This window comes from Periplaneta americana, chromosome 9 (assembly GCF_040183065.1).
Source record: "Periplaneta americana isolate PAMFEO1 chromosome 9, P.americana_PAMFEO1_priV1, whole genome shotgun sequence".
NCBI lineage: Eukaryota > Metazoa > Arthropoda > Insecta > Blattodea > Blattidae > Periplaneta > Periplaneta americana.
In genome coordinates, this window is record NC_091125.1 from 146,760,519 (window position 1) to 146,786,111 (window position 25,593).

Here is a 25,593-nt window from a genome sequence, read left to right on the forward strand (position 1 = left end):
ATTTTTTTCTTGCACAATGTTAATAATGTCAAAAGAAGTGCTTATACAAATTTTGACCACTCAACCGCAATTACGAGGCCGTCCAGAAAGTGATTTTCCCTGGGGCCGTTTATAGAAAAAAGCAAAATTCCATGGAAATATTTATTGAAACAGATACAGCAATTGTTGCGCTATTTGTCAACATATCCCCCACTGGAATTGAGACATTTGTCATACCACAGGATCAATTTTTGTGTCGTAGAAGTCAGCCGTCTCAGATCGGAACCAGCGTCTGACTGCGTCTGCACCTTTCTCTGTCGATCCCATGATATGAGAAATGTCTCAATTCCGATGGAAAATATGTTGAAAAATAGCTCAACAATTGCTGTGTCCGTTCCAATAAATTTGTCCAATGAAATTGTGTTTTTTTTTTTCTGTTAGCGGCCCCTGGCGAACTTATTTTTTTACGGCCCTCGTAATTGCGGTCGAGTGGCCAAAATTTGTATAAGCACTTCTTTTGACATTATTAACATGGTGGAAGGAAAAAAAATTAACTTTCTTATCTGCCCCCATCAGAATATTTGCTTGTGAGCCCCTCCACAACTAAATTCCACGAGCAATCACTGAATGTACAGAATGATTCAGTGAGAGCATGCAAAAAATTAAACAGGAAATAGGCGATCTCAACTGAACATTTTGAGATGGGGAACTTGGGGTCTGTAGAGTCAGATTAGGAAGATATGAGCTTAAACATGTCTATCACTATCGCTTACTGTCAACATTATTTACAATTTAAAATTATTTTCATATCATTTGCAAACCTGACTTAACAACGTACCATTAACAACAGTTGCTCCAGTCATTTAAATCTCAATTCAAGCATGACATTGGTGTACGAGATTCTGTTGCACCCTTTTTAAACATCTCTGGCATCTCATTCCATGTTCATGTTTACTGACTTTTTATAAATAAGTGATTTCGGAATATATACTGTATTTCTTTCACGTGTTTCAACAACAAGGTACTGTACTTAATTTTAACACGTGAAAGAAATACAGTATATATTCCGAAGTGATACAGTGTTAAAAATTGTGTAATCAAGATGTATACAATAAGTTATTTTTAGTTATTCCTATAAGGAATGATCGTGTTGCAGGATATAAGAAAAGGATCTTCCCTTCCAATCCAGCGACTAGGAAATGTATCATCCAGATTGTTGCAGACATCTACAATGAAGTGTGGCAGTGCTCTGCCATACAGCAGCCACATCATCTCAGCAAAGGAGACATCCTTCAACAGTCAGGCAAAACTCTTCACACGAACTGGAACTACATGAGTATATATGGCCATTCAGACAGGCAGTTAGGAGATATGGCCTAATGAGATGGTCTTGTAATCTACAATGCCAACCCAGATATTTACAGCAAAATGAACTTGATAGTCGCCTTAATCTGGCTTCGCAAATCCCAAGTTCCCTATCTTAAAATATTCAGTAAAGCATCCTCTCCTGTTTAATTTTTTATTCGATTTTTTATCTTGCGTACACTACTTTTAACACTTGAATATAAGTAATTGATTAACTAGCGGACTTACTCGTGTTAATTATGTAAGTCTGTGTGGCTTACAGCTGTTTCGGTGCTTCACACACCATCCTCAGAGCCTACTAGATCTCGGCGTCATCTCGTACTTCTCTGCCTGTTGTGTGGGTGCATTCGTGTGATGAAGAGTTGTGTCAAATAGTGTGTGTGTTCTGAAATTAATCTGTGTGTTGAGAATTTGATTAGGGTGTGTTTTAGTGTGTCTGTATATTTCATATTGTTCTAGTGTGTTGAGTTTTTGGTTTTTGGGTTGTATGTGTAGGATTTCCATGTCTGTATTTATGTTATTGTATGTGTGGTTAGCATTAGTTATGTGTTCGGCATATGTAGATGTATTGTGTCCTCTGGTCATTGCTTTAATGTGTTCTTTGTATCGAGTTTGGAATGATCTGCCTGTCTGTCCAATGTAGAAACTGTCACAATTATTGCATGTGAGTTTGTATACGCATGTGTGGTTGTATTTATTTGTTTGTGTTGTTTGTGTGTTGAGATGTCTTTGTAGTGTGTTTTCTGTTCTGTATGCTATGTTGTATTTCTGTTTTCTGAATGAGGATGCGATCTTGTGTGTGTTTTTGTTTTCGTACGTTAGTGTGATGTATTTCTTGTGTTTGTGTTTTGTGTGTTTGTTGAGTTTTTGTTTTGTCTTCCTTATGATGTTGTCTATTATGTTTGAGATCTAGTAGGCTCTGAGGATGGTGTGTGAAGCACCGAAACAGCTGTAAGCCGCACATGCTTACATAATTAACACGAGTAAGTCCGCTAGTTAATCAATTACTTAATTTTTTACGTTTTTACTGAAACACCCTGTGTAATTCTATATACTATTTGAAACATATGAACAGTAATACTTTTATTGACGACATTACTTGCATTTTGAAAGTGTGTTTCGATTAAAATATGATCCTTACATATTCTCTTACTTTTAAAAGAAAATTCATACTATTAGTACTAGAATGATCTTGTTTCATTAACAAAGTGACGTTTTGTTTCATAGGTAGTAATGATTACTGATAGCAATTTATTCTTATGTAAATTTGGCAAACCAGATTTCTCCATTTCTATAATAAGAAGGTACTAGTAACGTCTCTGATGTAGGAAGAATATTTTCTTGTATAAAACATTTTTCTGCAACAGGCATAGAAGCTTCAGAATGACTCTCATTACATACTGCAACAGTAGAGAATATGATACATTTATTAGTAACATATCTGCCTTATTATTATTATTGCAGTTGTACATATTTAAATTTGACCTTGCAAGTTCCATGTATCCTATACGATTTGTTTTTGCATATGAATCCGGCCTCTTACTTGTAAGCTGCAAAATATATAATTATTTATCAATCTGAATTCTCAGAGAAGAGAAAGGGAGGATACAAATGTAGCATTACTGCTGCATCTTGTAGGTTGCACAGCCTGCATGCTCATTAAGATCAGTATAAGGTACAGCTGCTGGTATACAAGTTTTATGAAATACTCTTAGCTGCTAATTCATTTTCCAACTTATGAATGGACCTGCTCCCACATTTTGCCTTCACGCTCATTCTTCGCCACAACTTTACCTTTGTAATACACACTTAAGGGAGGAGGTACATCTTTCGCTAGTACAATTTTACTATAATTCAACATTATCTCCTCAGGATTTATAGATCCTTTCAAAATAAAATTTGCAGACTTAATATACATTATCTATATATCACTAAGCAATTTAAATGATTTCGAAAACCTAACAGTTTTTTTTTTTAATTATGAAAATTTGTGGAGTACTTTGTTTACCCGGACAGCATTTACATAACTCAAGAAGTATTTAAGATACTTTAATGAAACTTTGCATGCATATACAGTTCTCCCATGTGAACAATATACAGTCAAATCTTTAATATAGAGAGAGACAATCGAAATGATAGCTGTCCAAATCTTGGATTTAAAATATCGGCATCCTAATCTATTCAAATGAACAAAAAAAGAAAATGTAAATTAATGTTAAAAAAATACGTAATTAAATTAAAAAAAAAAAAAGAAGAATATTCTGCGACAAGATATGGTAGCTATCAAAACGATAAAAATTTATTGAAAATAAATAATATACATTGAAAATTATAAAGATGAATAGAGATGGTGACTGAATGATGTTCAATGAAGATTTTAAAATAGCTGATGCAATTGTCTGAAGAGTCTTTTCAGGAACCTTTAATTTTCTGAGGATCTCCAATGTAAATTTGGGAATTGTTCCTCACGCACCAAACATAAGTCCAATGACATTCCAATCTTGAATATTATATTTATAACTGAGATCATCACAGCATGGATGGTAAATAGCGTGTTTCTCTAAAAAAATAATATTGATCAAATTGGAAAAATTATTATGAAATCATTATTCTTATTATTCTATATACACTTTTAACACTTATATGATCACTGATTAACTTTATAACTGCTTTTCTGTGTTAACATGAGGAAATTACCTGGTTGACTAGTTTCGAAGTGATATTCTTCATTATCCGAAGCTTAGTGAAGGTCCCGCGATATTCCCACCACAACAGGAAACCAAAAGATAGCGCGGGACCTTCACTAGGCTTCAGATAATGAAGAATATCACTTCGAAACTAGTCGGCCAGGTAATTTCCTCTTGTTAACATAGTAAAGTAGTTATAAAGTTAATCAGAATGTATTATTATTATACATCTTGATTACACAACTTGTAACACTGTATCACTTCGGAATATGTATGATAAGAACTTTCTTGTGTTAAATTTTAACGTACCTTGTTAACATGTATTGACCTATTTTGGGTCATCTTCAGAACTAGTCGCTGGTCTTTCAAAACATATACACTCTTTGACTCTACACTATGAATGCACCCTCACAGGAAACAAGAGGCGCCAAGACCAACAACGACCAGTTCTGAAGATGACCCAAAATAGGTTGAAACATGTTAACAAAGTACGTTAAAATTTAACACAAGAAAGTTCTTATCATACATATTCCGAAGTATTATTATTTTCTTAAAATAACCATTATTTTTTTAAAATAAAGTATTAAAGAGTTTAGTTTTATTAAAATATTTTAAATATTTTTTTAGTTACCGGTATCAGGTAAATGCTGTCCAGTTGAACAAAACAGTTCACAAATTTTCATAATTAAAAAAACTATTAGGTTTTCAAAAACAATAAAATTGCTTAGCAATGTACAGAGAATGTATATTATTAAACGTATAAATTTTAATTTTAATTTTCTGAGGAAAAAGAAATGTTGATTATATAGTAAAATTATATTAGCGAAAGTTGTATCTCTCCCTTTAGCAGTTTATGCTGTTCTTCCTTACAGTTTTGAAAGCATGAAGTGACGGTGATTTATCAGTACAAAAGGAATTTATTCAGAATATTTACAATGCAGTCAGAAAATTAGTTACCACAATATCATAGATGTAGAAATATCCAATGTTTGGTGCCATGTGCTGGCTCCACATAGACTTTTTCTACATCCATGACACAGTGGAATATCTAAAAAAATGTTGAACTTCATCTTTTCGAAAACCGGATATTTAGATGACGTTTATTGCTAATTTCTTGGAATTAATTTTTTTCTTTTATGTGGAAACAATGTTCTGAAGGTTCGCTAAAGCTTTTTCCATCACATGAAAGAAAGAACATGAATAATTTTCTGTTCCAAGAATATTAAGTCAAAAAGAAAGAATTTCATCTAAACATACAAAACTAAACTGAATACTTCAACTAATCCCCAGGATCAATGGGAATAACAAAGCCGGTTTTAATATCTGTCGTGATGTAAGACAATGTACACAAATAAATGTTATGCTAAGAAATCTAATTTACGGATTTAAATGTAGGAATAAACTTATTAACAATTTTACACGGGAGCAATGTTTGAAATATAGGTGATGTGAAGTGTTTATATAAAATCTAAAGCAGTGCTTAAAGTGGCTTTAAAGGAGGTGACAGTATGCAACTAATGTGAGTGAATACAGAAGGGTGACACTGATAATTTCTGGAGAATCAATAAACATTTAGAAAAATTAACATCAGAATGAAATAGGATATAACATGGGGCCTATCTAAAAATTCAAATACAAAACCTACTAATAAATTCTCTTAGCAAGCAATGTACTTTGAAATTACACCAATAGAAAATTATTCAGATCTTTCTACATCTCACAGCTACCTTCTGTAATGTAATCGTGTCCATCCCCAATTTATTATAATTTGTTGGCCCTATATATGAAAAATGTATAACAACTTCATTAAAATGAGTATACAAAGGAGTTTTCACCGTAATCATAATATGTAATTAAATGCAAATAAAATAAAATGTTTGGAATGGGTGATAACCTTATATAAAGGTAATTAAATAATTGACATTTTATCAATCTTAACAGTATGCCATACTGGCTCGTTTCCCAAGTTTACTATGCATATCCGGCTAATATTGGCCCATAAGGCATTTAACTTGTAATTATGTACTGTGCCATGAGAAAACATGTGATGCATTTAAGTGAAATTTCAATAGCTCTGAGCACTGGTGCATAAAAGGGACGCTTATGTAATAATTTCTTATTTTCCTGTCCGGGAAAACGATCCCTAAGACATGTGAGAAACGAAGTTATAGACATAAATGTGTACCATTTCTCTTGTTGAAGATAAAATATTTTGGAAAGTACAAATTTGTAATACAAATGTGTAAACAAAAAATGGAACTATTTTCAAAATACGGTGGAATAATACTGGTAAAGATTTTATTTTATATCTTTATATTAATAATTGATTAAAATAATACTGGTAAAGCTTTTATTTTATATATTTATATTACTATATATAAATATGACAACACAAATAAATATTGAGACATCATATGGTTAAAAAAAAATTGCTTGATATTGACTATTACGATGAAAAGTGAGGTGAGGAAAAAATTTACTTTTCACTTCATGCCCTCGTGAAACAGCTCGGAAATAGTTTAATATTCTTAACATGCAAATTTATGTTTCTCTTGTTTTTGACCTTGTTAAATGAGGTATATCAAGAAGGGAACTAAAGTACATCAAAGAAGCAATATGCATCAGAGTTAGCAAACCACTTACAAGAATTTCAGGTTGTTGCTAATTTAATAATGTTATTGCTTTCTCCTGATTATATCAATTTCTTTGACAGGCTCTACATGCCAAAGCATATACCATACTTATTCTACGAACTTCCTTGCATTTGGAAAATAGAGCTCGATAAAAACTGTGGCACTGTGTAAAAACGATTTTCTGTGCTCTTCGTAATAACTATTAAAATCTGAAAAAAATATCTGAAACAACTGAATTGCTACAAAGTTCTTACAGATATTAAATTTCAGAGGCATCTACTTAGGATCTGTTACTAAATGCAGGCCGACAGATAAGACAATAAATTGATGTTTTGCAAATAAAACAGTGGCCAATATGGATGTAAGAATTCTACACTATTACTTGACTAATTTGAAGAGATATTTCAGTGCATGCATAACCCAGCTACCATATCTTTATGAACAAAGATGAGTTGACATCGCTTACATTTGTATAAAATAACTGTGGTATGACAGGAATTTATTATTTTATTAGGTATCAATAATGGGAGGTTAGAACATATGCCAAAAATGAGCCTCCCCTACATTCAATGTTAGATTTTAAGTTGGTAACTCTGTGTTAGAGTAGCAGCACACTGAAACTTGGGAACCAGATTTGATTTCCTACATATTAGTATTTTTGTATATGAATGTCTATTACAGTAAAAACCCCAAATTCGTTTACACTGTACTATTGTACCGGTACTTATTAGAAGCTGTTACAACTGTAGGTCGAAATTAATGTTCCACAGCGTGAAATAGAAACCATGAGGCTTTCTGGTAAAATATTAACTTTAATTCCTAGTTCTTTATAACCTAGCCTAACCTAACTTGATCTAAAACAAAAAAATTTCCTACTACTGTTGATCAAATCACAAATATAATTTAACTTCAAGTTTTCAATAATATAACGTAAAATTAGTTTTGTTCTAAAATTTTTATTAAAAAGAGAAAAAAAAAGTCGAACAAATTTATACAACAAAATAACAAGACTGAACATACATATCGGGTTAGATTAGGTTACTAAAAACTAAGAGTAAAACTTCCGTTCAATTTCAAACATACAGTCTCACAGTTTCTAATTCTTACTATGTCAAACCAATTTTATTGAAACTTCGATCTTGCTACACACCACACACGGGACTGACGTCTGATTTGTGCTGTATTATTTCATAATGAATGAAAGTAAGATATGGTATAATTTATTTAATTTATTATACTCCATAGATCTTACATTAGCCATGAAGCTTTACGATGTGGAACAAGTCAAAATTTTACAAGATTACAATTACAACTTAATTTAAATTTCAATTTTTTTTTTTTACAATTTTCTGGCGAGATGTAGTGAGATCGAGGATTCGCCAACAGATTACCTGGCATTTGCCTTTACAAATATTGCACATCTGAAAAAAAAAAATGAATAGCCTAAGCAAGTTTTTGCAAGACCAAGGATCAGTGACAGGTTAGATTTGGTTTGTTCAGGCTTTTAACATGCCTTGCATATGCGTTTTCTTGTAGAAAGAAAACGAGTTTTCGTGAGGTCGAGGATTAGTGACAGGTTAGGTTTGGTTTATTCAGGCTTTTGATATGCCTCGCATATGTTTTTGCTAGACAGAAAACGAGTCTTCGTGAAAGGTTATGTTTCGTTTGTTCATACTTTTGGTATGCTTTGCATATACGTACGCTTTTTGAAAACTAGGTACACAGATTACATTTATCCTGGACTGAAGGAATGGGTGCTTCTCTGCATAGTGCAAAATCATGGTGGTAAAACTGCGTGAAATTTTTAAGAAAATCTTTGGTTGGTATATAACGAAGGAATTTTGGGTGGGTTTATACTTTTGCAGTGATCACATCGTGTCTCTAGAGTGATGTGCTATAATTCTGAGGTTATTTTCAATTAAGTACGTTTTGTTCTCCCAAATGTGGTGCATAGTGAGATCAAAGTTTTACCCTAATTTTGATCAGTAATAATAGATTTTACTGGTATGAACTACTCGTAATATAAACCGATTTCGGGTTTTTATTGCAAGATCTACACTTATGTCAAGAATAAATACACACGTCTGTAATTAATAGAATAGTGCGAGAGCAATAGAGAAATGCAAAATCATGTACCTGGCATACAGCATGCTGTAATAATGGTAACTTTACGCTTAGCAATACTGACTCAAACATCCCATCCTTTTTAATACACGGATATTGTTAAAATGTGTGAAAACTTCGCAGCTTCATGCATATTGAGAAGTGCACTCAAAGACCACAGTTCATGACAGCCACTTTATCAATGCAAAATAAAATATCCCAACAACAGTATATCAGTAATTTGCTTGAGAGAAAAAAAATATATATAAAAAAATAAAGGTTTTGCCATCATTAGTGTCTACTCTACTATTTATGTGAACAATGGACATCCAATTACAACTAGATTTTATCGTATCTTATATCAAAATATTCATTAGGAGAGAATATAAAAATCCATTTTTGTTTGCTACTTGAGCAAAAGCGCGTAACCATGATACAAGTACAATAAACATACACACTTACAAAGCTTTCATAGTAGAATGATCCAACAGACTTCATATCCATCTGAAACAGGAAAATATTTCAGTGAGCACTCCCTCTTCTCATCTCGTCTCGTCATAACATGCTTCTGCTCACGAATGTGCTTTGGTTTGTCCCCCATTTAAAACTACTGATTTGATCGGTAAATACTTAATTCTCAGTTTGAATGACTGTCACAAACAAATGGCAGTTAGCAGATTATTGTATTACAGTCTGTCATGTCCTTGTTGCAAATGAACAGTGATACATTCATTCAGGCTGTTAATTAGTGTCAAAAATTGTTCTATAAATTTGTTTTCTGTTATTTGCTGGTGATGATTTGGATTTGCAGGAGAGCTTCATTCTGATGGTCAAAGGAAAGAAAAGGTAAAAAATTATATCTATATATAGAGCTGGTCCTTGACAAAAAGAAACAATGTGAAAAGATGCATCTTTCAATTAGTAAACACACCAGGTAAAAAAAAAAAAAAATACTTATTATAATAGAATATAAACATTTCCGCTCCTTATAACCATAGTAGCACATGTGTATCTGTTAATGGACGTAAATAGAGGGACTACACCATAATTAAAATTACAAGAGGTTAGAAGACAAGTTGGATTTTATACATCTAGTGTAAAATAAAGAAGCTGAAAATTAAGTTACTGCGCAAAACAACCAGGATTGAAGGTCCAAGTGCAAGAGCTGTACGTTCCATTTATTACAATTCTACAGGAACCGGAAACATCTGCTCGTCAATGCCAAGCAATCTCTAAAATCTACACTCCAAGCCCCTGTCATCATTGTAAAACAACTGTCCAAGATGAAACTTTTCAATATCTAATTATGAACTCGAATATATTGGTAATAACACTATAGTAATATTTCATTTAATAAGGCTTTCAATGCTGAACATAAATTCAATATGGGCGAGAAATGGAAGACAAATTTTACCTGGAGCCTTCTATCAGGGTCCTGTACGGTGAGTGAATCTACAATACGGGACTCACAGCAAAGGATTTTGACGCATTTTAAAATCCATCGCCTTCAGTTGGGGTTATACCATTAAGCTTTTCGATCTATTTTATCTTCAATTAAAACTGACCCTGCCGTATCTTTCTGGGTTTTGCTGAGTATCTTCTTTCATGACAATGATTGTAATTACAAATTGCTGACAAGCATTTACATGTCCTCTCCAATTATTTTTATGTATTTAATTATAGGCTATGTACCATTCCTTTGCTTCTTTCCTCTCTACATCGCAGCACAACACAAGATTATTTTCTTCTAGCCCAGCAATGATTTTATATTACAGGAGGCCGTTAATATTCCTAGGTGAAATCTAAACTAAACAAAACTATCTGATATTCAATGGACTGATTAGTATTAATTATTTGGTAGTGAAATGTAAGAATTTCCTTGGATTAGTTACCAGCCGGTTATAAGAAAAATTTGTGTTAAATTTTCTCATCACATCATTTCAGTTCTGTCTACTCCCCTTAAGCTAGGCAGAGCTGGATAACATATGAACAGTGTCCCCAACCCCAGTCTCAAAAAAGTTCCCACATGATATCCTAAAGGATAAATTAGAGTGCCATATGCCATGTCGAATATCATTATCATTGTCATCATCATGTTTTATTATTATTTTATGGTACATACAGTAATCCAGAACAAATATGTATATTATCAGAGAATTAAAATTTACTTTAATATGTTTTACGAACGTTAATATACTGATATTGATATTTATATTTACTTACTTACAAATGGCTTTTAAGGAACCCAGAGGTTCATTGCTGCCCTCACATAAGCCCGCCACTTCTGCATTATGGAATTTATGCTACAAAATTAATTAAAAGTTGTGCTTACTTCAGTTTATTTTGTATTTCATTATAATAATTTACATCTGCTTTCTATAGCGATACAGTGGAACCTCCATACAATGAAAACTGACAACGATAAACGTGATAAATTTAATTGGGCCAGGTGTATTTCCTATATTTTCAATATATTTTATTCATCATTACAATGATGGTCAAATTTTGGAGAAACCCCGATGTAACAATAAAATATTATTATAATATTTTTTTTAATTTACTTGGTTTTCATACTCAATATTTCACTTCTCACTTCGGTACCACCCTCTTAACAGGGGCGTATTTTGCGGGCTACCGGAGGTAGCCCAAGGAAATTACAAAAGAAAAAGTTTATAATATAACATAATGTAATAATTTTGTATTATTAGTTTTACCATAGTAATTAAAATTAAAGTAATTGTTAGATATATTTTGTGTAATAATAGGGTCAGCGGTAGCCCAAACCCTTTAACCAGTATATGCCACTGCTTCTTAATGATGTTTTCTGTTATTTCGTCTACCCTCTTTCATACTTTTGTTAACTGAACTTGGCATTCTGTGCAAGGAGTGTGTTGCAATAGAACTTTACCTGCTTCAAGGGCGCGTGACACTTAGCAGCATTTGCCTTTATAGTTTCTGCCACTATCTTCCTGACTATTTGGCATCTTTCACATTTGAGTGTTACTTGTTAATGATGGCAGGCGTAACACAAAAACAAATCAGTGTGGAGAATAAATTAGCTATATTTAGTGATTTAAATAGGGGATTGAAGCAGACTGAATTAGCTAAAAAGTATGAGTTTGCGCAATCAACACTAGCAACATTCATAAAGAAATGCAAGGAAATAGAGGACAGTGTCACAAGTGGTAAAATTAAGCATTGAAAAGTGCGGCAGCAGATGTTGACATTGCTACGTGGAAGTGTTTACATTACTTATAAATGGCCTTTTAGAAAACCTGGAGGTTCATTGCCGCCCTCACAAAAGCCTGCCATCAGTCCCTATCCTGAGCAAGATTAATCCAGTCCCTAACATCATATCCCACCTTCAAATCCATTTTAATATTATCCTCCCATCTACGTCTCGGTCTCCCCAAAGACCTTCCAACTAACTCTATACGCATTTCTGGATTCACTCATACATGCTACATGTCCTGCCCAACTCAAACATCTGGATTTAATGTTCTTAATTACCGTATGTTAGGTGAAGAATACACTGCGTGCAGTTCTGTGTTGTGTAACTTTCTCCATTCTCCTGTAATTTCATACCTCTTAGCTCCAAATATTTTCCTAAGCACCTTATTCTCGAGCATCCTTAACCTCTGTTTCTCTCTTAAAGTGAAAGTTCAAGTTTCGCAACCAAACAGAACAATTGATAATATAAATGTTTTATAAATTCTAACTTCCTGGATGACAAAAACTTCTCAACCGAATAATAACAAGCATTTTCCATATTTATTATGCATTTAATTTCCTCCTAAGAGTCATTTATATTTGTTACTGTTGCTCCAATACACTTTAATTTTTCCACCTCTTCATAGGATAAATTTACAATTTTTATATTTCCATTTCGTACTATGTCCTGGACACGAGACATAATCATATTATACTTTGTTTTATCAGGATTCATTTCCAAAACTATAATATAAATATGGGTAAAATTTCATAACCAGTCAACACAACAATAACCATGATATAACAATACAATTTTCCTAGTCGTCAGAAAATTGTTGTATCGAAGTTTGACTGTATTTGTCTTGTTTTCATTGTGACGTATCTTGTTTCCATAACAATATACATCTTCATATCTCTATTAAATTTAAGTTCTTCTATCATAGCAACATAACTTATGCCTTGTTTCCATTGCAACATGTATCTCGAACCTTCGACCTGCTATTCTTTTCCAATGTTACCGGTATGTATACAAATTATTGGTTATGATGTAACAGATTCCTCAATAATACAGTTCATCCTACGAGAAGCAGAAGAATTTCGTTCCTGAGGCTTTAAATACGGAGTAAACTCTATACTGGTACTTCGATAAAAACCAAGTAAATGTAACAGGGCACAATTAAGTCAGTGATATCTTGTATTAACCAAAGAGAGTATAGTGCACGGTTTAAGAATTGTTGACCTATAGTTCTATTAAGAAATATTCTCAAATGAAATACGGAAATGTTCTTTTAATACTTTTCTCTCTCTCTCTTTTCTGACTAGTCCAGCTCGTATTTTGAAACCATACACGTAAGACAGCCCCAGTTTGTTGGTGATTGTGCTTTTTAAATTCTCCTAGACTACAAACAAATGTTGTTTTCTAATGCCAGGCGTTTGCCAATAAAGTCATTTGACCTCTTGCACTCCAATATTTTTCAAAGATATTATCATGGCCAGCCACTGAAGCACAGATTTTGAGGTGTTCCGAATACATTTCTTGGTTTGAGTTGCACAATGGGCAGTTAGAGGACTGATATATTCCAATTCTATGCAGGTGTTTGGCCAAACAGTTGCCAATCTAAATGCAGCTACACACGATTTTCGTGGTAAATCGGGAATTAACTGTGGATTATGATGCAGAGAGTTCCATTTTTTCCCTTGGGATTGTGTTAACAAATTTTGTTTGTTGAAGTCTAAGTATGTAGATTTAATAAATCTCTTCACAGAGTAATACGTAGATTTAGTAACAGGTCTGTAAGTAGCAGTGCTGCCCTTCTTTGCTAAAGCATCCACATTCTCGTTTCCCAGGATTCCACAATGGGATGGTATCCATTGGAATACAATTCTTTTATTGAGTGATATTAATTGAGAGAGCATTTTAGTTATTTCTGCTGTTTGAGATGAAGGTGTCTGTTTAGAGACTATTGATAGAATAGCTGCTTTGGAGTCTGACAATATAACTGCATTCTTAAATTTATTGACGTGGCATAGAAGATTCCTGAGACTTTCACTTATTGCAATGATTTCTCCATCAAAACTTGTTGTTCCATATCCAAGAGATCTATAAAGTGAGAAGAGACTGCATGTAACACCTGCACCGGCACCTTGTTATCTGGAGATCAAGGATCTGTCAGTGTATAAATGAAGCCAGTTTTGTGGAGGGTACCTAATATTAATTGTCTCTAAAGACAATTGTTTTAGTATTTCAGTATTTACTTCTGATTTCAGTATTTCTTCTGTTAAATTTAGATTATATTCTATATTTAATAGAGTTAAAGGGTTTGGTTTAATTTGTAAGTTTTCTTTTAAATTCGGGATATTGATGTAACTTTGTAAGGACAAGGTTAAACGAGCTGTTTAATGAACATTTTGTTCAAGCATAAACTTATTCCTATAGGTAAAGTCTTTGTTCCTACATGAAATAATAGGTTATCTAACAGTGATGACGAACTTGTAAGAAAACGGATTAAATTATACACCTATATCTTGCACTCGGGCCTTCAGTTGTGTTACTGCTCATTTCAGATTAATGCCTACAGAATATGTACATCACTATCAACCCGGCATGTATACCAATTCAAAGTTTTCAGCTCTGTTCTAAGATCTACAAAACCTTCTGTCACTTACCACACTACAAAAATCGGAAGATCAATGACAAATGAGTTACTTCTTCACAAGAATAAGATGTAATAGTTTACAAGTCCGAGACAAGGGACTGCTTTGCATTTTTTTTGAACCACCCTATATAATGTTATAAAGGTGAGAGGGTGCTAAGGGGATTGCATCGACTACTGTGCAGCAAAAGCATTATTTGAGGGGAGGAAGTTCACTTAAAAAAACAGTCAACAAGAAGGAGTCGAACAAATTCAAATCCATCACCATAGCTTTATTTCCCAATACATTCTCTGCCAGCATTGACAAGTGATCGCCAAAAGCATCACATGCATCTGGTTCGCAACAAGTCTCATCTCTCCCAAACTTTAATAAAAAATATATATAATATTTTCACAAGGTATTGTAAGAAATATTTGCAATTGGATAGTTAAGGAATGGGGTTTCAAATGTAGAAGTTGCCAGAATGTTGTGACAAAGGTCTTGCCTGCTAGAGTGAATCGGAAAAAATTGGATTTGAAATCATGCCAAACACACGCTCATGGAAAAAACATTAAGCAGATGTATGTCAAGAAGCAGTTTCATTATATTCAGAGGCTGTCGGTAAAAGCACACCAGCACAGCAGCCCTTGCACAACATGCCAACAACTTGTCCACTACTCATTGGAATGAATGCTACCCTACTCATTACAAATTAATGTTTTAAACTACAAGTAATATCGTATTCGAGAATACGAAGCTGTATGATAAGTTTCTTGTGCAATGTACGTAATTAAAAAAGAGCATAAAGCACGATCACATGACACTGAAGCACCTCACTCACAAGACTACAATCAATACAAACGAATTTTTAAAGAGGTAAATTGTAAGCAATGAATTTGTAAACATAGAGGCTACGCGTGAACTCTGCATACAGTTCTGCAGTCATGTACGACTGGGACAAGAGTGCAAGTGTTCTTCAAAAGCGGTGAACATATCCGAGCCGACCAGATTCTGTAATCTCGCTTCTAAAGTTCTTATAGTGTGTTTCGATTTGAGAAAATCGTAGGCAACGTAAAGTGACATAAATAAAGAAACAAAAACAAATGAACAAAGGGATAAACAAATGGACAGGGTCACCAACGGACCAGATGTCAAAATTTCTGGAAACACACCGAGCAGCCATGTGACCCTGCATTACACTGTTACCACTACAACTACTTGGGAAATCAAAGTGACATGCAAAGCATTATGGTACCAGTAGTATGTCATCACTAGGGTCGCGGGCGCGTTTCTTCCCCACTTCCACTCCGCCAACGGTTGCCACGGAAACGGGCTATTAGTAGCAGGCAGACAAGCAGCCAAGCATCGGGGAGGCCCGAGTGGGAAGAAAATGAGCACAACAAATCAGAAAAAAATAATAATAATAATAAAACTTTTAGAAAAAGGCAACCATTAATAATCAAAGGTAATAATAATAATAAAAATATATTTGGACCAGCAAAGATATGGTATGCTATGCAACCACATCACAAGAAAAAAGAGGCGCGATGGCAACGTTAGGTCACGATACAGAGAAGAGTCGTGGTGAGACTTGACCAACCGTGTGTTGGTATGTAAACAAGAAGAGGTTGTGGAACATGCAGGCGGCTCTTTGTTGTTACTGAAACAGAACTGGCGAGGAGGACCGAACGGCCACGAGAGGGCGACACGCACGCGGCTCCGATCAAATTTCTGCATGCATGGATAGAAATAGCGTGTCGGACTGCAAAAGAGTGTCCGCCAGATCGGATCATCCGCGCCATCGATGCCCTGGCTCTCGTGCGTCCAGTTCCCTCGTAACAGCGGGGATATAAGAAATTGGTGATTTGATGAGGCCCATAACCTACAGCACAGTATACACAGTATGTAGCATCATGCACACCTGTAAAGCAAGGAAACACGACAACAATGACAACAACAATCATTAACAATCAAAGCACCTTTGCCAACTGATCAGCACTCAAGCATGTACTTCCAATACAGCGTGAAGGGTCTAGCTATCGGCAGTGAGAAAGAGAGACAGGTGGGACCGGGGGAGAGGGAAAACAAATCGGAGAGAATGACCAAAATTGAACCAACAAGTTAACATGTCATCTGGGCACAGCTGTCCTCTTACTGGCACAGTTGTGGAGGCATCAGGACGTGGGCGGCAGTGATGCCTCCACATCGCTCTGAAAGACAAAGTCATTACAAGTAGCACATCCGCCTGGACGACGTACCCGCATATTAGTGTCACCCACTGCAGCTGTTAATACTCCACTGCCAACAAGCCCTACGATTGCCACTACCTGTGAAACCTTACCTACGTCACCACCCACATATCTAACCGACATCACAGTCCTTGTGTGGGGTGTGAGAGAATTTGTGGCACCGACCGTCTCTATTCGCTATCCGGCGGCCAATCATCGGCTAAGAGGGTGGCATTGATGCAGTGTTGCAACTACGACTGCTACAGCTAGAGAGGAGGTCGGGCAGACAGAGAAGAGACAGACAGAAAGAGTAGAGACAGCTGGGCTACCAAGCCGAGGCAGGGTGGGGTAGGGGACAGTGTGCAGTGCGGGGGCACAGCACACCCCAAGCCTGTCAGACAACGTTCGCAGCGCAGGGCTTGTCAGCATGAGGAGACAGATAAAGGGAAGCTTGTGCAACACTCAACAAGTAGGGGTGAGATGGTTCCGCTACAAAAAAAAAATATGTATATAAAAAAAAGTCAAGTCCGACTCTTTCGGGCTCTGGCTGGCTGAATCCATTTCACCCCCAGAGAAAAAGCACAGTGAGAAGGAATGAAAATGAATAAGGTCGTGGAGCCACAAGATGGCACCACTGTTTTTTTTTTTAATACACCCAGTTGTCAGCTGGAAAAAGAGAGACAGAGAGAGATTGAGACAGAAGAAGAGAACCATAGTGAATGTACTAAGAGCTACTCTTACATAAAAAGAGAGAACAGAACAAAAAACCAAACACAAAACTGCATTCTACTTTGAAAATAAGGCACAAGACACAGCTAGCCGAGAGAGCAGAAGAGCGCGGGGGCTCCGTGAATGCCTACCGGGCTGGCCCGAGACTGTGCGGCCTTGATATGGGCTTGGAGGTGCAGAGGGGGGTGGAAATAGCGGCAAGGGTCGCGGTTGCATCGCCCCTTCACTGCGTCCATGCAGACCGTGACTGTGCCGTCTTCGTTGGCCGTCACGGTGTCGGGGGGATGCGCAAAGCGGCACTCACTTTCAGCACGTTTGCACGCCCCTCGTTGGAACTCGCGACAGACCTATAGCAGAGACGAATGAAGCAAGGCTACAGCTACAGCCAGGGCAGGGCGGGGTGGAGGAACACTGTCTACAGGCACTAACAAGTGAAGGGTAGGTCACGGGGATACCTTGGGGCTTGCACAAACATTCACAAATCTTCAGGAAGGTGTTCGGACCACGGGATGTGTGATGTGTCATGGAGGAGTGGATTCCTGAAGTTCGTGCAAAATTTTCTTTCACTTTCTTTTAAAAAAACATATCTATACACTTCTTCACTTAAATAATACCACAACATTAATTTTGATATCTTAAATGTGTTACATATTATGTAAGTATTGTTACAATACTGGACATGAAAAAAAAAAAATGCATTTCATGTATGTTAACTCACGACTACTTTAATCAAGTGCAAATAACATGATTATTCAATAATAAGAAAAATGAAGATTTTAAAAAGTTTGTTAATGTGAAAGACTTCAGATTACTTTAGTGACTATTGAGGTTAGGAGCAAGGATCTCACTTTCTTTTTATTTTACTTATGAACAGTGGAAAGATGTTACTACTTAGCAGAGGCTCAAAGAGGACAGAAAGAGAGAAAAACATTAGACAATGTAGATGAAAAGGGGGTAAGCAGACAAGTGCAACTGCCAAAACCCAGTGAAAAAACAGACCAATGACAGAGAGTGAAAGACTGAACTAAGGTTCACACAAGAAACTACGAGTACAACTGCCACGGCACTTGCCACCACCTTAACACTATGGCCTGCTTGGTGACATGCTCTGTTAGTGAGTCGCAGTGTTAGCTCAGATATTAGGCTCAGTTCCCACAGTTCAGATTAAATAAAAAGACACCTGTCAACGTGTGTCTATGGTCTAATTGCATCTGAAAGAAAAGTGTCTCCCACGGTCTGATTAAGTAGAGTTACTGTAAGTAACAAAAACGGTATGAACTGCAGTTGCAACATAATCGCCAGCTGTTCTCATGCAATGTAAGAAAACATTCACACATAAAAAAATTAATAATAAAAAATTAGATGCTGCAAACTAAAATCGATCTATGAAAACTGAAACATAGAAAATGCTGGACGGCTGCTTTCTTCTATAAAAATAAGGGCTAAAGAGTCGATATGAAACCAAATAAACATGTAAGACCCCTCAAGACTGCAGCACCCGATTGTAGGACAGCTTACTCAAGAGAGATCATCACTCGCACATCCATCGCATTCCCATACGCACTAAGTCAAGCATAACTACGAGTGAAAAAAACTGTGAACAAAATTAAACTACTACAAAATAAGCAACTCAAAATAAAAAATAATAACATTCAACATTGTCCTGAAAAAGAAGTAAGTGAATTACTAACACCTTGTAAGAAAGCATTAAGAGAAAGACATAAATGCTAAGTAAATCACTACAGCAGTTTTCAAAATAAAGTTATGGCAAAACAGAATTAAAAAAAAAAATAATAATACAACAAAACTATATAACATAAGGAAAACTGTTTCAAGTGTGTGCAGTTCGCCTGTCCCTGTCTTATGTTTTCCCCCTGTCCAGACCTAGCCAACATCACGCGACGCGATAGCATGGGCTGCAAGCCACACTTACCTCAAGCCTGTCAGAGCGGGCCATCTTCTGCTGCGTGACGACAGTCTGAGGCACCACGCTTAGGGGCGAGCCCACGGAGGTGGGGTCGGGCCCCAGAATGGCAGGCATCACGGGCCCTGGAGTGAAGTAGGGGCTGAAAGTGCTACCCACCTGAGGCATCCCAGTCAGGTACGGGTTGGTGGCCTGCTCAGGTGCACCCAGAAACACAAGCGGTTACAATCACAGCTATGCAAGGTTACTACAAAACTCTGTCCCTACAGCTTAGAATACAAAATGAATATTTATTAACTAGAGATGGAATTATATCATGTTACAATTTGTAGGAGGTGGGGATGAGGAGTTTCTCCTCCACCGCAAATAAAAATCTCCTCTCTGCTTATCCAGCCAGGGATTATAATTTCCTTCCACTCTATTTGTTAAACGAATTTGTTAAACACACAAATTCCACAATTTGGGACATCTGGCCGAAATCTACGGCTGACCACTAGGATCCAGAATACAAAGCAGAGGTTAAATTAAAAATACAATATGATTGTGGAGAGAATACGGAACAATGGTAAATTTAAAAATAAAGTACAATTTTATTTCGGAGAAACATCAGATGAAAATACATTGAAGAGTAATGAAATGAAGTAAAAAAATTACATAGTATTATACAAGTGATTGTGTAAAATGGATAATGAATCTCTCAATGCCATTAGACAAATTTTGTTAATGTCCTCATTAGGAAATTTAAGAGACAGGAGAATGGTTTTGGTTAACTTAAATGAAGTTCCCCTAGCGCCAAAAAGAAGTCCTTTTACTTCCCATGTATTAATATTAATTTTGTATCTCTCACTGAAGTGAGGAATACATGGGTTGTAAATAGACTTCTTTTCATCATTAACATTATTGGCTTGTTGATCATCCTTCTCAAAACGGACAGTGGGGTCAAGAATGAGGCTTCTTTGATTCCGGTGATCCTTCAGACAGTTATATTATTACGTCTTATTTCATAGCTTAATTTTAGGGCTACAATTTTTAAGTTTTCACATACTTATTATGCATCTATACAGTGCAGTGTAGAGAGGTTAGTAATCGTATATTTTGAGTGATATTTTAAATTGTAATTTCATACGGAGGTTGGGGCATAAGTCATGGCAACTATTTCTTATTAAGTTAAGCAATGTTATCACGAGATGTCGTGTGTTGTATAGAATCCATAATATGCACCACAGTGTGTCAGTGTGATGTAAGGTTATTGCACAGAGAAAAATGTGAATTCAGTTGTGAGTCGACCACCTTGTCATGCATGCATAGTACGAGTATGTGGACGCAACACTAAGGGGATGGCAGTGTGATATGGTTATTGCATAGAGAACATTGTTGTGCATTACATAATACAGTTGTGAGTCAACAGCCGTGCAGAATGGATGTGACCTGATGGGTTTTTAGGCTGGGTATGTGTGCTATAATGCTATTCCAACTACAGTAATAAACACGAGTAGCATGATGCTGTGTCGTTTATGGATGTTTGATTCCACTAGTAGGCTACACATACACAATTACAATTAGAAGTGTAGGTCTTATGCTTATTATTAATTTAACTGGATTCCCCGCAGAATCAGTTTGATCCATTAGGCTACTATGTATGAAATCTTGATTTTGCTCTAGTAAACGATCAGCAGGAAATCCAAGCTTTCATCAAAGAAAATGACTGCAGAATCTTACTCTCTGACTAAGTTTCCCATATGTTACCTAAAATATGGGAATGTCCCATTGTCCCGAAAGAGGTCTTTGGGACATGTTTTTGTTCCGTATTTAAAAATTGACTGAAAAAAGAAAAAAAAAAAAGCAAAGAAAAGAAAAAAAAACTTGGAATATCAACTGCTATTTTATTATAAATATCAATCTCTATCACTGTCGGTGGCGCTGGAATTCGTTACATTGTCAATATTGGAAATGACACTGAATGTACCGGTACACAATGTTCTTAAAACAATAAAATAATACTATGAAGCAAACTGTTGCCAGATCAAACATTGCTGAATCAAAAGTATGAATGAAAAAATCCCAAATTTAAAACAGCGATAGAGTTTATTATGTATATCCCTTGTACACACGAAAAATGTTGAAGAATTGTTCTTCTGCATGAACTCCCTGTGGACTGACCAGAAAAACAAGTTGTATTATAAAGACAATAAAATCAATGCTTATTGTGAAATCTTTTTCAGTGAGGAATGTGTTGCATTTCATGACTTAATGTTTCAAAACAAACAATTACTACAAGAAATTCATTCTTCAAAAAAGTATTGTACGAGTGTCCGATTTATAAGTGTATTTTCAGGTGAATCTATTTTGTAAGGAGTACATGTTCAATACATTTTGTTCAATTTGTTCTGTAAGTACTTTATTTTCAATAATAGTATTTAATCTGATTTAACTGTATTGTTTTAATCTGATAACGTGGATAAACGCGATGGAAAATATACACCAAAGCTTAATTTTTTAAATGCACGATGGAAAATATATACCAAAGCTTAATTTTTTAATCAGTGGCTGAGTGTCCCCCCCCCCCCCCTATTTTTTTATGTTTCTGGAAACCCTACCCAGGACTCCATGTGGAAAATTTTTAAGTGTTAGGTGAGCACCAATTCTTCTTATTTTTAACCTATTTTGAATCTTGCATACAGTACTTTTAACACTTGAATATAAGTAATTAACTAGCGGACTTACTCGTGTCAATTATGTAAGTTTGTGTGGCTTACAGCTGTTTCGGTGCTTCATCACATCATCCTCAGAGCCTACTAGATCTCGGCGTCATCTCGAACTTCTCTGCCTGTTATGTGGGTGCGTTTGATTGTTGAAAGGTGTTGAAAAGTGGAGTCAAATAGTGTGTGTGTATTGAAATTGATCTGTGTGTTGAGAATTTGATCGGGGTGTGTTTTAGTGTGTTTGTATATTTCGTATTGTTCTAGTGTGTTGAGTTTTTGGTTCTTGGGTTGTATGTGCAGGATTTCCATGTCCGCATTTATGTTATTGTATGTATGGTTAGCATTGGTTATGTGATTGGTGTATGTATGTGTCCTCTGGTTATTGCTTTAATGTGTTCTTTGTAGCGTGTTTGGAATGATCTGCCTGTCTGCCCTATGTAGAACTTGTCACAACTGTTACATGTGAGTGTGTATATACTTGTGAGATGGTGTGATGAAGCACCGAAACAGCTGTAAGCCGCACAAACTTACATAATTAACATGAGTAAGTCCGCTAGTTAATTACTCTTATTTTTAACTAAAACCCTGCACATTCCATTTTAATAATGACAGTAACAACTATCATTTAAGATGTGGGGCCTTCGAGCAATCCTGTATTCACTCCTGTGAGGCTCTAGAAGTAACATTAGATATTCAAAGCAGTCAGCCTGACAATGCAGATCAGACTGTGGGAGAGGTACTTATACTACCAATTTTCTGCTCAGAATTGCAGGATTTTTAACGCTGGAAATGTTGTTACTTGAGTCACAGAATAGAGATTTTATTTTCATTATACTATCATCATTTAAAAATAGACTTGCATTTAAAAATAGGCTTAAGGACCTTACTAATAGACGGTAATTATACACAGTATTTAAAGGGTGTAAAAGATATGTTGTTATTGAAGTGCTGTATCAGTGAAGAATTATGTTGTGTCAGTGAAGTGTGTTGTATCAGTGAAGAAGTATGTCGTGTCAGTGAAGTGTGCTGTGTAAGTGAAACGTGTTCCTGTCAGTGAAGCTTTATAGTTTATAGTGGCAGTGCAAAGAATTTGAACAGTGAAATGTTTTTGAAGTGTTAGTGAAATCAGGATAGAATCAGTGAAATGTGTCGTAGTTCCTGTGCAGTGAGTGAGTTGACAGCGAAATGAGTGTAATGTTGAAAGGTACTTGTGCAGATATGAACATATACTCGTGGGTTTTAGTTCGATCTTAGTTTTAAGATACAAATTAGAATATTTCAAATGTTATTTTAAGTGATCGTTTCATTTAATTTAGTATATTCCCTGTTGTTGTTGTTGTTGTTGTTATTGTTATTAGTATTAATTATTAGCATTATTATTAATTGTATTTTTAATTAATAAGTTTATTATTGTCATTATTGAGTGTAATTAGTTACCACTGCCACCGGGTATATACCCATTGCAGTGTGAATAAATACATACATACATCACACTTCGCAATCATTAGGCATTTTGTTATCAAAAAACGACAAATTAAGATATAATCCCATCTCTAGTCTTGTTAACAGGACTTGATTAAACAATTCCTGGTAAGAATAAGTATTGCTGTGCGTATGATTAGAAATGCATATACAAATTATTATTACAATTTAAATTTTGAAGATAAGAGTACAGTATAACATTCATGTGATACATTATCAATAACTGATAACTGATTTGACAAACAGGCCTACCTCAGCTGCAGCAGTCACTGGTTCGATGATATTGGTTTGATAACAATAACAGGATTAACACTGCACTCAATTCTCTTTACTACTGTACAACACATTGTATGTATACAAAATGAAATGAAAATAAGTTAATACTAATTATAACGTACAAGGGTTCGAACCCTGTTGGTAGACATCAAATTAATCATAGCTGAACATAAATAGTCATCATTTGTATTTAAGTCACACATATTACATCAAATGCACCCTCAAGATAAGAATCACTTATCATACAGTACTCGTTTCTATCCTGTGAAAAGGTGACAAGACAATGTAAGAACAGTAATATAATAGCCTACTACAAGTGAACTGGTTTGTTAATATAACAACATGAGAAAAATAAACATCAGCATGCAAATGAGAGTTAAAGAACAGAAAGGAGGCAAGCAGAAGAAAAGAAAATGCAAGCGAAGTAGGGGTTCATTTATAAATTGTTGTATGCAGACCATGTGCACAGCATAAAAAAATCAGTGCTGTAAGCCTACTGTGAGGAAAATAAGTTAAATGTCTTCAGCTAAGGTAAGTAGTTGAACACGAGAAATGTATTGGGCACCAAACAGTTCTGACATTAAGAAGCAGTGGCGTATACTGGTTAAAGGGTTTGGGCTACCGCTGACCCTATTATTACACAAAATATATCTAACAATTACTTTAATTTTAATTACTATGGTAAAACTAATAATACAAAATTATTACATTATGTTATATTATAAACTTTTTCTTTTGTAATTTCCTTGGACTACCGCCGGTAGCCCGCAAAATACGCCCTTGTTAAGAAGCGATTCCGACAATTCAAATTGGTGCCCATCTGTGAAATGACTGATAACAGGTGTACTGCACATAGTGAGAACTTGACTTCATCAAAGCACGTGGGATAAAATTGAACATTTAACACAAATTTATCCATTATACAGCTCTGGTACAGATGGAAAGCACCGTCAGTTGCTATCATCTTTATACCTGAAATAAGTTTCTACCTGCTCCTTCAGTACTTGTTCAGAGGGAGACAGGAGGGTATCCATGAAGTAACTTTGGGTGGGCACTGGTCTACTGAAAACTCTCAGCTAGCGCTGTTCTGCATTCAGGGCTAACCTAACTTGTGTATGGTATATGGTCTATGTCAATTCTAATTCAGTACGCAAACACTTACTGGAGCAACAACTCACGACAAGACTGTATTAGAAAAAAAAAAACAGCATGACAAGAAAATGCGTTCAACATCTTTGTAAGCCAGTTACCATAAGAAAGTGAAAGAGATTTTCTTCTACTAAAGATAATAAAATTTCAACAAATATTGGGAGGAATATTCTCCCACTCCTGAAAGTCTTAAACTGGTCAAATTAATATCTAAATATTGGCAAAAAAAAAAAAAAAAAAAAAAAGTGAAGAATCTTAAAACTACTGCATGCATGTATGCGTGTAATGATATTATAAGTATAATTTGAATAATTTCAAGGGAAAAATTGTTCCGGGGCCGGGTATCAATCCCGGGACCTCTGGTTGAACGTACCAGCGCTCTACCACTGAGCTACCCGGGAACTCCACCCGACACCGTCTCAACTTTTCCCTTTATATCCACACAACTCGCGTGGGCTGACGAAACGCCAAAGACACACAACGAGTGCACAC

The 25,593-nt window shown here is 35.5% G+C and overlaps 1 protein-coding gene across 16 annotated transcripts in view; it reads right to left on the bottom strand.

The window, feature by feature from the left end:
* Positions 1–25,593, bottom strand: part of LOC138706600 (muscleblind-like protein 3) — a 1,567,271-nt gene that overhangs the window by 6,268 nt on the left and 1,535,410 nt on the right. For 11 of the 16 annotated variants that reach the window (XM_069836101.1, XM_069836103.1, XM_069836099.1 and 8 more), the window contains 3 exons: positions 19,502–19,684; positions 17,700–17,915; positions 9,230–9,271 (listed from right to left, as the gene is read on the bottom strand). In XM_069836101.1, the coding sequence (XP_069692202.1) occupies positions 9,230–9,271; positions 17,700–17,915; positions 19,502–19,684 (441 nt within the window). Of the gene's footprint in view, positions 1–9,229; positions 9,272–15,866; positions 15,945–17,699; positions 17,916–19,501; positions 19,685–25,593 lie in introns of all 16 variants that reach the window. The other 5 variants (XM_069836110.1, XM_069836113.1, XM_069836108.1 and 2 more) reach the window with 4 other exon arrangements.